This window comes from Equus asinus, chromosome 7, assembly GCF_041296235.1.
Source record: "Equus asinus isolate D_3611 breed Donkey chromosome 7, EquAss-T2T_v2, whole genome shotgun sequence".
NCBI classification, from domain to species: domain Eukaryota; kingdom Metazoa; phylum Chordata; class Mammalia; order Perissodactyla; family Equidae; genus Equus; species Equus asinus.
Genome location: NC_091796.1, coordinates 53,296,850 through 53,311,856, shown reverse-complemented (window position 1 = coordinate 53,311,856; position 15,007 = coordinate 53,296,850). Strand labels below are relative to the sequence as shown.

The window sequence follows — 15,007 nt, the reverse complement described above, 5'->3', positions numbered from 1 at the left end:
GCTACCGGTAGCCCACTACTATAACCACACCACCCAAAATCCCTCTTAAGTTTTTATTGTGTAATTTGTGATAGCTATCATTTATTGTGTCCTATGTACAATGCACTGTGTTTAGCATCTTCTATACATGATCTCATTTACTCCTGACAACAATTCTATAAAGTAGATACTATTTTCTCTATTTCGTAGATAAGAAAACTGAGGCTCAGAGAGGTCACACAGATAGTAAGTAACAAGTCTGAATCTAGGGTCATTAATTTTATGTACTTACAATCATAATGCTCAATAAATCTGATATACGCTTTCCACTTAATATTACATACATTACCTTAAATAATGTTCTACAGCATTTTGGTCATATTTCGGATCACAGTCTTACGATGCGTCTTGAAGTAGGAAAACAGTAGAGGGTTAAAAAGACTCCTGATGCACATTGATGAAATCGCTCTCCAAATGGCTTGTATCGTTTTGAAACACGGACATTTTGTGCTTTGAAATACGGACAATTTCAATACATCTTTTGCAGCATTTGGGATCTTTATAAAACCTCTTTATTAGGCAAGAAAGTACCTCAATTTTAATTTGCATTTCTTCGAAATTCCTCCGTTCGTTTACAGGTTCTATTTCCACTCTAATTCATTTAGAATGCTTCAATTTGTCTCTGCCATGACGATTTAGAGTTTGAAGAGGCCTCAGAAACCTCCCAGACTGATTCCGTCACTTTCCAGACCGGGGAAACCTGTCCGAGACAATGAGGTGCAAAGCTACAGGGAACTTGCACCGCGGGGCTGGGGCCGGACTCGTAGGGCGTTTTTCCTACTACCTGACCACATCCAACCTACAGACCCAACCGGTTGTTAGAAACAACAGTCTATTACCATCAAGGCAGACCTATCTCTGAAGCATTCAAAGCGCTTCGACATTTATTTTTGTCACAAAACCCCGACAGGGAAGGCTAGACATTTTCATTAATAAGTAGAAAGACGGAGTTGAGGGGCGGAGCAAGGCCTCTCTCAGCTCTTCTACTGGCTACACTAACAAAAAAAAAATCCCGGGCTCGTACTGACCCACGGTTTCGAAACAGGGGAAAATGACTTTTTAAAAACGACAACCGCAGGGACACCGCGTTCCCACCCCACCTGCGGCCAGTCGAGGCGGGGCCGGACCAGCGAGGCCAGCGGGCGGGGGGCGCGCGCAGTGCGCAGGCGCGCACCAGTCCAGGCGCAGGGGCCTCGTGCCCGCGCGCCGCGCCCGCCGCCCGCGCGCCCGCGCCTCTCCCGGCTTCCCCCTCACCTCGCTGCTCTCTCCGCCCTCCAGGCCCCGCCTCGCCGCTCCCGGTCTCCTCCCTGCAGTCGCCCGTGGCTCCGCGGGCGAACTGCGTGTTGCTGCGTCATCGCCAGTGGCCGGTTTGAATGAGCCTCTTGTCGCAGCCCCGCTGCCGCCACCGCCGCGCCTCTGCCTCGGCCGCCGCCGCAGCTTCTTCTTGTCCCTTTGCCTTCGACGCTCCTGCCAGGCCCAGCCTTCCTGCGCCGCCGCCGCTCCTCGCGCCTCGCCATGCCGCTCTACTCCGGTGAGCTCCCTCCTCGCCTCCTGCCCAGCCCGGCGCTAGGCCTCGGAGTAGGCCTGGCCTGCGGGGCGGGCGCCCGGCCGAGCCCTGGGCGGGGGAGGAGACAGGGGAGGCGTGTGTGTCGGGAGGTGACTGCGGCATGGGGATGACCCCGGCCCCTTTCTCCCTGCCAGTTCCGAGCCCTGCAGCTCGAGGGAGCGCTCTCCCTCCTGGGCCGCCAGGTGGGTGGGGTGGGAGCGGGAGTGGAGATGGAAGCAGCGAGCGTTGGCCTCTCCGAGTGGTGACTCTGCAGAATAGTTTCTGCCGCTGTCCTCGTGGGCCAGGAAAGGCGAGGGTGTGTCCCGGGGACCAGGCTGGAGGGGTGCTGGGGTTTCCCTGGGCTCCTCGGTGGTAGCTGCGGAAGGGAGCGGCCAGGAGGGGCAGTCTGAGGCCAGGGAGGGATCGAGGGACCGGGGAGGTGAGGTTGGCCGTCAGCGTTCTGGGGGTTTCCTTCTATAGCATCCTTGCCTTTGGCTCAACCGCCCTTTTTGTACCAATTTCGGTTTTATCCCGAGGCAGATTGCGAATTTATCTTTTTGCTTCGTTTTCATTTTATCACACATTGTGCTTTGGGCTTCTCTGTCCCGAGCATAATGTTAGCTTTGAGAGGTAGGTGAAATACAAATATCCATGGGCGTCATTTCCTTTTGATTGGCGTTTGACAGCGTTATTTTGCATAACGGCAGTCCGAGGTACTGGCCAGGGGTCACATTTTTTCTTAGTTAAATGGACCTTGCTAGTTTTAGTCAAAATGGCACCTAAAATGTATGTGGTGGCTCCGGTTGGTTATGGATCTGTGATTCATTGGCCATCCTTGACTCTCAGTCATAATTCGTTTATTGAAGATTCAGTACTTTCAAAGAATAATATGAAACAAAAGAGTAATGTTTAATCTCGAGGTGGATTCTTGACTTTCTAGAATCTTGAATCGAATGCCTTCATAGTGATTGCTTAACCTCTTTCTGAGGCCACAATGATTAACAGTAGAATGGTATATTCTGTTTATGCAATATAAAATTGAGGGGCATTAATTAACTAATGGCGGTAAATACCCAGAGTATACTAATACTACTAAAACACACTGGTAGACTCACATACAGCAAAACCAGTCCCTCTCTTTGTTCCCCTCAAAAATGCATGTACTCACCAAACTATCTTAAAAATTGAGTTCTGGGCCAGCCGGGCTGAGTGGTTGAGTTCGTTCGCTGAGCTTTGGCGGCCTGTACCTAGATCCCGCTCATCGGGCGGTCCTGAGGCAGTGTCCCACATAGAGGAGCTGGAATGACCTACAACTAGGATATGCAACCATGCACTGGGGCTTTGGGGAGGGAAAAAAGAGGAAGATTGGCAACAGATGTTAGCTCAGGGCCAATCTTCCTCACCAAGAAGCATATCTTAAAAAAAAAAAAGATTCTTTTAAAAAAAGAGAAAATTGAGTTCCATCTTAAATATTTAATCAGATCTTTTCCTCATTTCCAACATGAGGGAATTGTAGATTTTTAAGGTTTCTTCCTTTGACATCTCCATATTGAGAATCTGTATTTTCAGGTTCTGCAAAAATGAGAACATTTTAAGTACCTTTTCTTAAGTTTTAGTAGCACATAAAATATTCAGATTCTTGTATGGTTAGGGATAAGTGCTAGAAAAATTAATGAACACCTGTGTGCCTGGCACAGGGCTATTGTTTTTATACATGGTACTTTGTTTTAATCTTCAACGTAATCCTGTGATACTGATCTGATTCTCCTTTATGAGTAAGCAAAGAGTTTAAGTAACTTGCTGGTGGTGACACAGCTAAATAAATTGCAGGTGGGTTTCTCTTCATTATTTCTAATACTGTTTTGGTTTAGTCTCATCGCTTGCTTATATTATTGTAATATATTTCTAGCTTATCTCAGTGATTACAGTTGTGCTCCCTTCAAACCTCTTTTCCCTGATGCTGCTAAAGGGATCTAATGTTCAAACCAGACCAACATGGCCTGTATAAAAACCTTTCAGGGGTTGCTCACGTCCTACAGCATAAAGCCCCGTACATTTTAGCGTGACTTATGTTATCTTCCTTGACTTGATCCTTGGCCAGCTTCCAGTTTCAGCTGCTTGCTCTTCACTCTGGGGATTACCTACATCTCGGAACACGCTATGCTGCTTTATACTTTTGAATGTTTTTCTTGTCTTTTCCAGGAATGCTTTTATTCGCTCTTGTTTTCTGGCTAATTTTTTCTTTGATGCTCAACTCAAAGTTGATAGTGATAATTCAAAGTTATCACTTCCTCCAGGGAATCCTTCCTCACTCATGAAGCTTTACTCTGTACTCCTGTAGCATTTATAATATTTATATTGTTAATTATCTTAAGCTTTTTCCCTGTCTCTCCTTGAGTAAACTATAAGTTTGTTCATAGTTTCCCTAATGCTTGTTACTGGGCTTATTGAATGAGTGCTAACCACATTAATTGAACTGGTGAAAGAATTGAGATTTGGAGTCAGAGTCAGTTTTTCATATTCTGATTTTAGTAGTTGGAAATCAGACCATTGTTAGTTTTGAGATTCTCATTTTGAGTAGGTATTAATTTTTCAGTGGAAACAAACACTGTTTATCCTTGAGTTTATTTATTTTTACATATTTTAAAAGTTAGCTATTTTATGAGGCTGATTGAAATTTTTTTATTGTGGTACAGTATATGTAACATAAAATGTACTGTTTTAACCATTTTTTTCTTTTTTGTGTGTGTGAGGAAAATTTGCCTTGAGCTAACATCCATTGCCAATCCTCCTTTTTTTTTTGCTTGAGGAAGATTAGCCCTGAGCTAACATCTGTGCCAGTCTTCCTCTACTTTGTATGTGGGATGCCTCCACAGCATGGCTGATGAGTGGAGTAGTTCCACACCTGGGATCTGAACCTGCGAACCCTGGGCTGCGGAAGTGGAGTGTGTGAAACCCTAACCACTTGGCCAAGGGGTGGCCCCCTATTTTAACCTTTTTTTTTTTTTTTTAAGATTGGCCCTTAGCTAACATCTGTTGTCAATCTTTTTTTATTTTCTTCTTCTCCCCACCCAAAGGCCTTGCAGTACATAGTTGTATGTTCTAGATGTGGGTCCTTCTAGTTCTGCTATGTGGCACACTGCTTCGGCATGGCTTGATGAGCAATGCTAGGTCCGCGCCCATGATCTGAACCAGCAAAACCCTGGGTCACCTAAGTGCAGCACATGAACTTAACCACTCGGGCATGGGGCTGGCTATTTTGAAGTGTACAGTTTTTGGCATTAAGTACATTCTTGTAGTTGTACAACCATCATCACAATCTACCCCTAGAACTTTTTCATGTTGCTAAACTGAAACTCTGTACCCATTAAACAGTAACTCCCTATTTCTGCTTCCCCCTAGCCTCCTGGCAACCACTACTCTACTTTCTCTCTATGAATTTGACTACTTTATTAGGTACCTTACATAAGTGGAATCATACAATATTTGTCCTTTTGTATCTGGCTTATTTCACTTAGCATAATGTCTCCAAGGTTCATCCACATTGTAGCACATGGAAGAATTTCATTACTTTTTAAAGCTAAATAATATCCATTGTATGTATATATCATGTACTGTTCATTCATTCATCTGTTGATAGACACTTGGGTTGCTCCCATCTTAGGCTGTTGTGAATAATGCTGCTGTCAACGTGGGTATACACATATCAGTTTGAGTTGCTGCTTTCCATACTTTTGGGTATATACTTAGAAGTGGAATTACTGGATCATGTGGTAATTCAGTGTTTAATTTTTTGAGGAACCATCATACCTTTTTCCCCAGTGGCTGCACCATTTTATATTCCTGTCATCAGTGCACAGGGGTTCCAGTTTCTCCACATCCTCACCAACACTTGTTATTTTCTGTGTTGTATTGTTTTTGGGTTTTTTCCTAATAGCCATTGGAATGTCTATGAAGTAGGATTTCTGTCTTTTCTAATGATTTAGTTATATCTTTGGATTCTTCTTAATATTTGACCACCTCTTGCTCAGGAACCATACCTTTCATTTCTCTCACACGTTTCTTCTTATAATTTAGCATCTTTATTCCTTAACCTGTTTTAAATATGCTTTATTCTCCCAAGAATTTTTTTCTTCTTTCAAATTATCTTTCTAACGTTTCTTTCCTCTCTTTATTCCAACAGTATATACTGATTTTAGTGATTGTTTAATTAAACACATTTTGAAGTCTGTGAACCTTATTTTCAAAACTATTTCCGTGTTGTTCACGTTTTGCAGAGATTATTGGTGTAGGATTCAGAAGACTTGAATATTTACTAACTAGTTTTGTGAGGTTAGTAAATCAATCAACTTCTCTTAAGTCTCTTTCCTTATTTATCAGATGAGAAGTTGGATTAGATCTAAAGTTTATTGAGAATTTACTGCATTCAAGTCACTCCTGATTAGCATAATGGGCATGAAAAAGATGAATGACATAGTTTAGTTTTCAAGAACTAGCCTTATAGTCCCTAAGGATCTTCTAAATCTGTCTTATTGTTTTGTAAATGAAAAAAATAAATTATGGTTTTATTAACAGTTACTGTGAAATGGGGAAAGGAGAAATTTGAAGGTGTGGAATTGAATACTGATGAACCTCCAATGGTGTTCAAGGCTCAGCTTTTTGCACTGACTGGAGTCCAGCCAGCGAGACAGAAAGTTATGGTGAAAGGAGGAACATTGAAGGTAAAATTTAGTCCAAATCTTCATTACTATTTATTATATAATTAGTGAAAATAACACCAGAAATGTAGCATATGCAGTATTTTTTATTTAGTCAAAGTATGTAATCTCTGGGATTAAAACTCTTGTTCATGTTAGTGTAAGAGAGGAACGTTGTAGCCATTTCAAAACACTATGTTATAAAAGCATCATTAAAATTTTCATTTTAAAGTGCATTATATCAATGAATACCTCTAGGGATCAGGGGAGTGGGGCACTTCCTATGAGGATGTGTTAGAAGTATTTTATTTTATTTAGACTAATATAAAATCTATTTATTTCCTTAAGTAATTTTCTGTTATAGAGGTGCAAAATTTTATGTTTTGTTAAAAATATGGAACAATATGGTAAATTTGTTTTTTTAAAAAATGACTACTACAGAATGTATTTTTGTATATGCATTCAAATGTTGAAATTCAAAGTATTTTAACATCTTTACCAAAGCCCCATTTCTGGAATGCTGGAAAACTTCATTTTTTCCTTTGGCTTTTCTTGCATCCTACCCATTAAAAGAGAGCCCTTTTCTCTTGAATTATTGCTATCTAACACCTATCTGGAGATGGGAGAAAAAATTTTTGTTTAAAAAGAGAGGGAACTTAATTTTTTCTTTAGTTCCTTTGGAATGATCTCATTGACTGCAGTTAAGAGTCCAAGCTTATTAGCATCATTGATGAAGGGCCACAAAGCAAAACTATTTTCATTATTATTGTTTGTAATACCATTTAAGTGTAGTATATTAAAAACTGCTTTCTTCAAGAGTCAGATATGAAATGCTAAAGAGCTGTAGTTAACTTTAGAGATAAGGGCTGGCTCCCCTTGTCAGCGGGCACTAAAAGATGTTGGTGAAGAAACATTGTTTCCCCTCCAAATTGCAGTATGAGCTTTTGGCCATTAGTGAACTTGATAAGCCAGTTTGTACTGAGCTGTGTACTAGTGGTGTATTGTGGAGAATTATAGAAAAATGCTGCTTAAGTGAAACTATGACTACTAACAGCTACCACTTAGTGAATACCTATTGTGTGCCAGGCTCTTCCTTTGTTTTAATTCTCAACTGTATGTATTTTAAAAGTGAGGAAAGTAAATCTGTTTTATGTATTTTATAAGTGAGGAAATTGAGCATCGGAGAGGTTTAAGTAACATAGTGAGGTACCAAAAGAGCTTGAGATTTACAAGCTGAGCAGATATGGGTTCATTTCCCAACTTTGTGTGAGCTGGAATAAGTAAGTGATCCGAGGAGGCAAATATAGTTATCATTCCTTCTGATTAGCATTAATAGCCCTTGAACTGAGAAGGGCCTTTAGGAAGTTCCTGTTCCACTTTGAAGCAGGGTGTCCAAAGAGATAATTAGTGACATCACCAAAGGGAAGCATATGAGTGCCTGGCACTTTCTGTAAAAAAAAAAAAGAGTAATGTGGAACTGACTTTATTCTGTGAAGGGAAGGGCTTAGCTGCAGTAGGCCAGAATATCTATGGACCAATCGTGGCATTAAAAAAAAATCATTTTAACTGAACCTATGGAAGTGAAAGTATTTAATTGCTTCCTAGGTGTAAAATTTAGGACTTGAGAAACATTTGTGGACATGGCAAATATTATTAAGTGTTGGTTTGCCTCTGGTAGTCTTGTTTACTCTCCTGATATAATTTTTAATACTACTTTCATTCTCAAGAGTCTCCTGATTTGGGTGATAAATTATATATTCACTTAATTATGGAGTCCTTGTAAGTTATTCTTCATTCTTGTCACATAAGCTAGTTATTAGCTCTGCTGGTTCTATACATTCAATAAACATGCAAGAAGTTAGTATCTGTCATTTGTCATCAATCAAGTGTTTTTTAGTACTTTTGGTGCTGCCAAGTTTACTGTCTTTTAGATTGTGTCTTACACAGTTTAAGCAATTGTTAGGCTTACTAGGACTGCATGGGTTTTTTGTTTTTGTAAAATACTTTTGATTACAGTAATTTTAAATAAAATCTGCATACAGAAAAAAGTTCTATTTTGAAGTAGTTTAAAATTAGTTGTTTATTAGATTATGTTCAGATTGTACAGAGTGGTTAAATGTTTTTTTAATTTGTCTTTGAAACAGGATGATGATTGGGGAAACATCAAAATAAAAAATGTAAGTATTATCTTAAGAAAACTTATTATAATGCAATTTCCTAATTATTACACCAAAATATATTCTAAAAGCCTTTTTTTCCATTTGTATATCCAGTTATTCCAGCACCATCTATTGAAAATACTCTCCTTTTCCCATTGACTTGTGTCTTGCTTGAAAATCAGTTGTAGTTCTATTTTTTGGACTCTTGTTTCATTGATAGATTTGATTAAATTTATACTAGTTCCACATGGACTTGATTAAAAGCTTTATAATACAAGTCTTGAAATAAGATAGTATGTTCACGATGACTTCTTCAAGAATATTTTAGCTCCTTTGCATTTCCTTATAATTTTAGAGTAAGTTTGTTAGTTTCTACAAATGGACTCCTGGAATTTTGTTTGAGATTGCATTGAATCTGTAGTTCAGTTTGGGGAGAATGAACATCTTAGCTGTATGGAGTATTAAAATCCTTAAATATGGTGTATTTTTCCATTTATTTAGGTCTTTATATTTTCTTAGCAAAGTTTTGTAGCGTTTCAGTGTGGAGATCTTACATGGTTTTTGCTAGATTCTTGGAAGTTGATGTTTCTTGGTTGTTGAAAATGGTATTTTTAAAAAATTTCATTTTCCATTGTTTATGGCTAGGTTATGAAAAGACAGTTTATTTTCATCCTTTGGCCTTGCTAAATTCACTTATTAGTTCCAGTAGTTTTTTTCTGTATATTCCAGTGGATTTTCTATGTACATAAGCATATAATCTATAAATAGAGGCAGCTTTACTTCTCCCTTTCCAATCTTTGTAACTTTTATGTTTTTACTGTCTTATTCCATTGGCCAGGACTTCTAATACAGTTTTGAATAGAAAGTGGTAAGAGTGGACATCCTTGTCTATTCCTAGTTCACTAAGACCTTTTAGATTAGGCATGGCTGTTGAATTTTAAGTGCTTTTTCTGCTGCTTATTGAAATGATCATATGAGTTTTCTCTGTTATTCTGGTAATCTAGTTAGTCTCACTAATTTTTAACTGTTACACCTTGCGTTCCTGCTATGTGTAGTTCTCAGATTTCTTGGTCTTTGTGACCCCTTTACCCTCTTAAAAATTATTGGTTTTAAATCCCAAAGAGTTTCATATTTATGGGTTATATCTATTGATTGAGAAATTTAAAAAAATACTATTCATTTAAAAATAACAATACCAAACCCATTACAAGTTAATCTAATGTTTTTCAAAACAAAAAAAAATAGTGAAATGACTGGCATTGTTCTACAGTTTTGCAAATCTCTTGACAGTCTAGGTTAGTAGAAGATAACTGAATTCTCATATTTGCCTCTGCATTCAATCTGTTGTGATATGTTGTTTTGATTAAAGTATATGTAAGAAATCTGGCCTCACATAGTTAAATAGTTGGAAGAGGGAGGTGTCTTTTCAGATAAAATGGTGAACATTTTTCTTTCATAGTATACCAAAACTCAACACATGATAATTTATTGTTGGTTAGTTTGATGTGGTAGAAACCACATCATTGACCTTTGTACGTTAAAATCTATTTGTCTGTTTTGCACTTAGGATGGGTCTTATACCCATGCATGATTTTGAACATCATATATTGGTCATTTGGTAAATAATGGTTTTCTGAGTTTTTTAGATCTTATGTATGTTGATGCATTTCATTATACAATGTCAAAAAATTGCATTAGTTAATGTCATTACCAACCTCAACAAAAAAATCTTTAAATAGTTGAAAGCTGCCAGGTGCATAGTGACAGATACAAAATTCTTATTTTCACTTGAAAGCTCTAATTTTTTTTTCACTGTAAAAAATCAGACTCCACCTTTTATTGGGGGTGTGGCAAGATCACTTTGTAGGAGAGCATTTAGGATAGGAGATATTGGTGCAGCTATCTTTGGAAAATATAATCTGCCACATTTGACCTCTGGCCACAGCAATTTACATTCCTCCCGAATACAAATCCACCCTGCCCTTCCAGACCCCCAGAGTCTAATTCGATTTCGGCATCAACTCAAACTCCAGGATCTTGTCATATCAACCAAGTTCAAGTCCAGATGAAGTTCTTCAAGTGCAATTTCTTGGGTATAGCTCCTCAAGTATGGTTCCTCATTCTGAACACTTGTAAACTAGAGACACGTTATATGCTCCCACACACCCAGTGTGTACAGTGGTGATACAAGGATAGGATAACCACAATAGAATTCCATTCAGAAAGAGGGAGAATGGGAAGCAATATAGAATCATTGATCCATTGCAATTCTGGAATCCACCCAGGCACATGTCTTATTTCCTTGATTTGGTCCCAGTATCTCTCCCTGGGAATGATTTTCCATGATTGTGACACTCTACTCTGGGCTTTGGTTCCATCTTCTGAATCAAACTTTGATTTCTATAAAACATAGCCTCTGTTTGCAGCTGAGTAGCTCTCTCAGCCTTGAAAGCTCTAATTTTGTCATTGGCAACTATGAATATTGTCAGTTGTTTTCCCTGAAGCAACAAGCTCACTTCATTCATTTTTGAGAAAATGTTGGCTAAATACCCAAGTCTAAAAACGCATAATTTGTCAGTTGTTTTAAGTAAAAATACTACATGTAAAAAAAACAACTAGTCCAGTTTGCAACTTAAACATTTACGCAAGCGTATCCCAAAGATAGCTATCATACTTTGGTACACAGAAGTGGTGTTTTCTTTTTTAATTGATTGGCACTGTGTAATTATTTCTTTAATAGACTTTAGTTTTTAGACTAGTTTTAGGTTCACAGCAAAACTGAGCGGGAGATGCAGAACTTCCCCTGTGCCCTCCTCCCTCCGTATGTATGCGCGTAGCCTTCTCCAGCAGCAGCCTCCCCACCAGCATGGCACATCTTTTGCAGTTGATGAACTGGCATTGACACATTGTTATCATCCAGAGTCCGTGGTTTATCTTAGGGTTCACTCCTGGTGTTGTGCATTGTATGGGTTTGGACAAATGTGTAATGATATATATCCAGTATTATAGGCTCATATAGAGTAATTTCATTGCCCTAAAAGTCCTCTGTGCTCTGCCTATTCATCCCCTCCTCTCCCCAACCCCTGGCAGCCGTTGATATTTTTACCCTCTCCGTAGTTTTGCCTTTTTCAGAACGTCATATAGTTGGAATTTTACAGCATGCAGCCTTTTCAGATTGCTGCTTTCACTTAGTAATATGCATTTAAGTTTCCTCCATGTCTTTTCATGGCTCGATAACTCAGTTCTTTTTTTTTTTAAAGATTTTATTTTTTTATTTTTTCCTTTTTCTCCCCAAAGCCCCCCGGTACATAGTTGTATATTCTTCGTTGTGGGTCCTTCTAGTTGTGGCATGTGGGACGCTGCCTCAGCGTGGTTTGATGAGCAGTGCCATGTCTGCGCCCAGGATTCGAACCAACGAAACACTGGGCCGCCTGCAGCGGAGCACGGGAACTTAACCACTTGGCCACGGGGCCAGCCCCGATAACTCAGTTCTTTTTAGTGCTGAATAATATTCCATTGTCTGGATGTGCCAGTTTGTTTATTCATTCACCTACTGTAGGACGTCTTGGTTGCCAGGAGAAGTAAGTTTTTTATGGGTACTTCCCATTCCATAATATAGAATATCGAAAAGAAATGTATTCAAGGGTTGAGATTTAATAAAATTAATCACTTTTACTGGTTCATTTTGATGTCACTGCTTTGATATATGCTAAACTGTTAAACTGCCACTGTTGATTTACCACCATCAGTGCAGATGTCAACACAGTGAAAAAGGGAAATAAATAGCATCTTGGTATTATTAAGAAAATAGTTTTGACCTTGCTGGCTCTGTGACAGAAGCTCAGAGACCCCATAGGGGTTCACGGACAACACTTGAGAACTGCAGCCTGGGACAAATTCACTAAGTCATTATGTATTTGTCTCTTTTATGTATTGCTGGATTTAATTTTCTCATATTTTTAAGGATATTTGCATATATGTTTATGAGGGATATTAGTATTTTTATTTTGTATCATCTTTCATTTTGTTATCAGGGTTATATTGGACTCATTAATAGAATTGGGGACGTATTCCCTTCTCTTTTCTGAATGAGTTTGTGTAAGATCGGTATTATTTCTATAAATATTTGAAGTAGTTTACCAGTGAATTCTCTTTGGACTTAGCTTTTCTTTGTGGGAATTTATTTGGTTGATGTGCAATTTCTTTAATAGATAAAGGGCTATTTAGATTTTCTACTTTTTCTTATGTGAGTTTTCGTGGATTTTCTCTTTTGAGGAATTTATTTTAAATATGTTGAATTTATCAGCATAAAGTTCGTCATATCGAATATTCATTAATTGTCCTTTTGTATCTGTTATTATTTATTGATGTTCCCTCTTTCATTCCTGATATTAGTAATATAAGTAGTTCTTCTTATTTTTTTTGGTTGGTGTTGCTAAGGATTTATCAGTAAATCTTTTCATTTTTGACTTTGTTGATTTTATATATTACCCATGTTCTGTTTTATTGATATCTAAGTTACTTCCTTTTTTTTTCTACTTTGGGTTTAAATTGCTTCATTTTCTTGCTTTTTAAAGTGTATGCTTAGATCATTGATTTTTATACCTTATTTTCTTATATAAACAGAAGTAATACTAATTTCTCTTTAAGAACTGTTAGCTGTATTCACAAATTTTAATATGCTGTGTTTTTATTATGCAGTTAAAATATTTTCTAATTTACCTTGTGATTTCTTTTTTGTCCCATGGATTTTTTAAAACTATGTTGTTTCATTTCCAATTATTTGGGGCTTTTTCTAATATATTTGTATTATTTATTTCTAATTTGATTCTGTTATGGTCATGTAACATACCCTAGATTATTTCAGTCCCCTGAAATTTATTGGTACTTGTTTTATGGCCCATCCATTTGGTGATTATTTCATGTGCACTTGAAAACAATTTGTATTCTGCTGTTTTTGGGTAAAATGTTCTATAGCTGTCAGATCAAGTTGGTTTATAGTGTTCAGGTCCTCTGTATCCTAACTGATTTTTTGTCTACTTCTTTTATTAAGTGTGTTGAAATCTCCAACTGTTAGTGTAGATTCGATTGTATCTCCTTTCAGTTATATCAGTTTTTGCTTCATGTTTGTTTTTTTTTTCTTTTTTCCTGAGGAATATTTGCCCTGAGCTAACATCTGTGCCAGTCTTCCTCTGTTTTGTACGTGAGTGGCTGTCACAGCATGGCTGCTGACAACTAGTGTAGGACTGTGCCCAGGAACCAAACCCTGGCTGCCAAAGTGGAGTATGCCAAACTTAACCACCAGGCCACAGGGCTCGTCCCTGCTTCATGCATTTTGAAGTTCTGTTTTTGGGTGCATACATCTATAAGATTGTTATATCTTCATGAATTGACCTTTCATCACAATGAACCGTCCCTCTTTATCCTTGATAATATTCCTTGTTCTGAGGTCTGCTTAATAGAGCTATTCCATATTTCTTTTAATTATTGATTGCATTTCATATATTTTTTTCATCCTTTTGCTTTTAATCCATCTATGTCTTTATATTTAAAATGGGTTTTTTTTTAAAAGAGCATATACTTGAGTCCTGCTTTTTTATCCGATCTTAAAATCTCTACCTTTTAATTGGAACATTTAGACCATTTATGTTCAATGTAATTATCAATATATTTGAGTTTAAGTTTACCATCTTGCTATTTGTTTTCTGTCTCATTTGTTCCTTTCTTCTTTTTCTTCCCTTTTTTTGATTTTTAAAATTTTGTGTTTATCTCTACCTTTGCATACTCTTTGTTTTGCTATTTGTGTTTTTATAACAGCTTTATTCAGATATAATTCACAGACCATAAAATCCAACCCTTTAAGGTGTTCATTTGTGTTTTCTACTATATTCATAGAGTTGTGCAACCATCAACACTAGATAGTTTTAAAAAAATGTAATCCCAAAAAGAAACCTTGTACTCATTAACATTTTTAAAATTCTCCCCTACACCTCCAGAGTTTTAATGATTCCTATAGGATGCCAGTTCTCCAACTGTATCCTGGGAAGCCTAGGCAGTACCCAAGACTCTTTCAAGGGGTCCTTGAGATCAAAACTATTTTCATATTGATACTAGGATTTTATTTGCCTTTTTATTATTTGTTTATGAGTATGCAGTAGAGTTTTCCATAGGCTCCGTGACACACGATATTGTAGCAGATTGAATGAAGAAGGAAATATGAAAATCTACTGTCTTCTCTTAAGCTAGACATTAAATTTGAGAAAATGTACAAAAGAGTCACTCTTCACTAATTTTCTTTGTTTTGAGAAATACCATTATCTTTTACAGAAAATGTTTTTTATCTTAACATTAAATGGGTATATTATTATTTTTAAAATGAATAATAATTCATTAATAGTTCATTACTTAAAGTATTATTAAAATTTTTCAGCTTTAATTTCTAATATGGTAAATATTCATAGATAAAACTTAAATAACAGAAGTGCTTTGGAGTTCTCAGTTTTTAAAAATGTAAAACCATAGTCATCAAACTGAACTGTGGGCCAAATCTGGCCTGCATCCTGTTT

At 37.6% G+C, this 15,007-nt stretch overlaps 1 protein-coding gene across 1 annotated transcript in view; it reads left to right on the top strand.

The window, feature by feature from the left end:
* Window positions 1-1,437: 1,437 nt before the first annotated feature.
* The window catches only part of USP14 (ubiquitin specific peptidase 14), a 35,370-nt gene continuing 21,800 nt past the window's right edge, over window positions 1,438-15,007 (top strand). Inside the window, exons 1-3 of the mRNA XM_014862976.3 lie at window positions 1,438-1,570; window positions 6,161-6,306; window positions 8,427-8,459. Coding sequence (XP_014718462.1) covers window positions 1,555-1,570; window positions 6,161-6,306; window positions 8,427-8,459 — 195 coding nt within the window. The 5' untranslated portion in view covers window positions 1,438-1,554. The remainder of the gene's footprint in view (window positions 1,571-6,160; window positions 6,307-8,426; window positions 8,460-15,007) is intronic.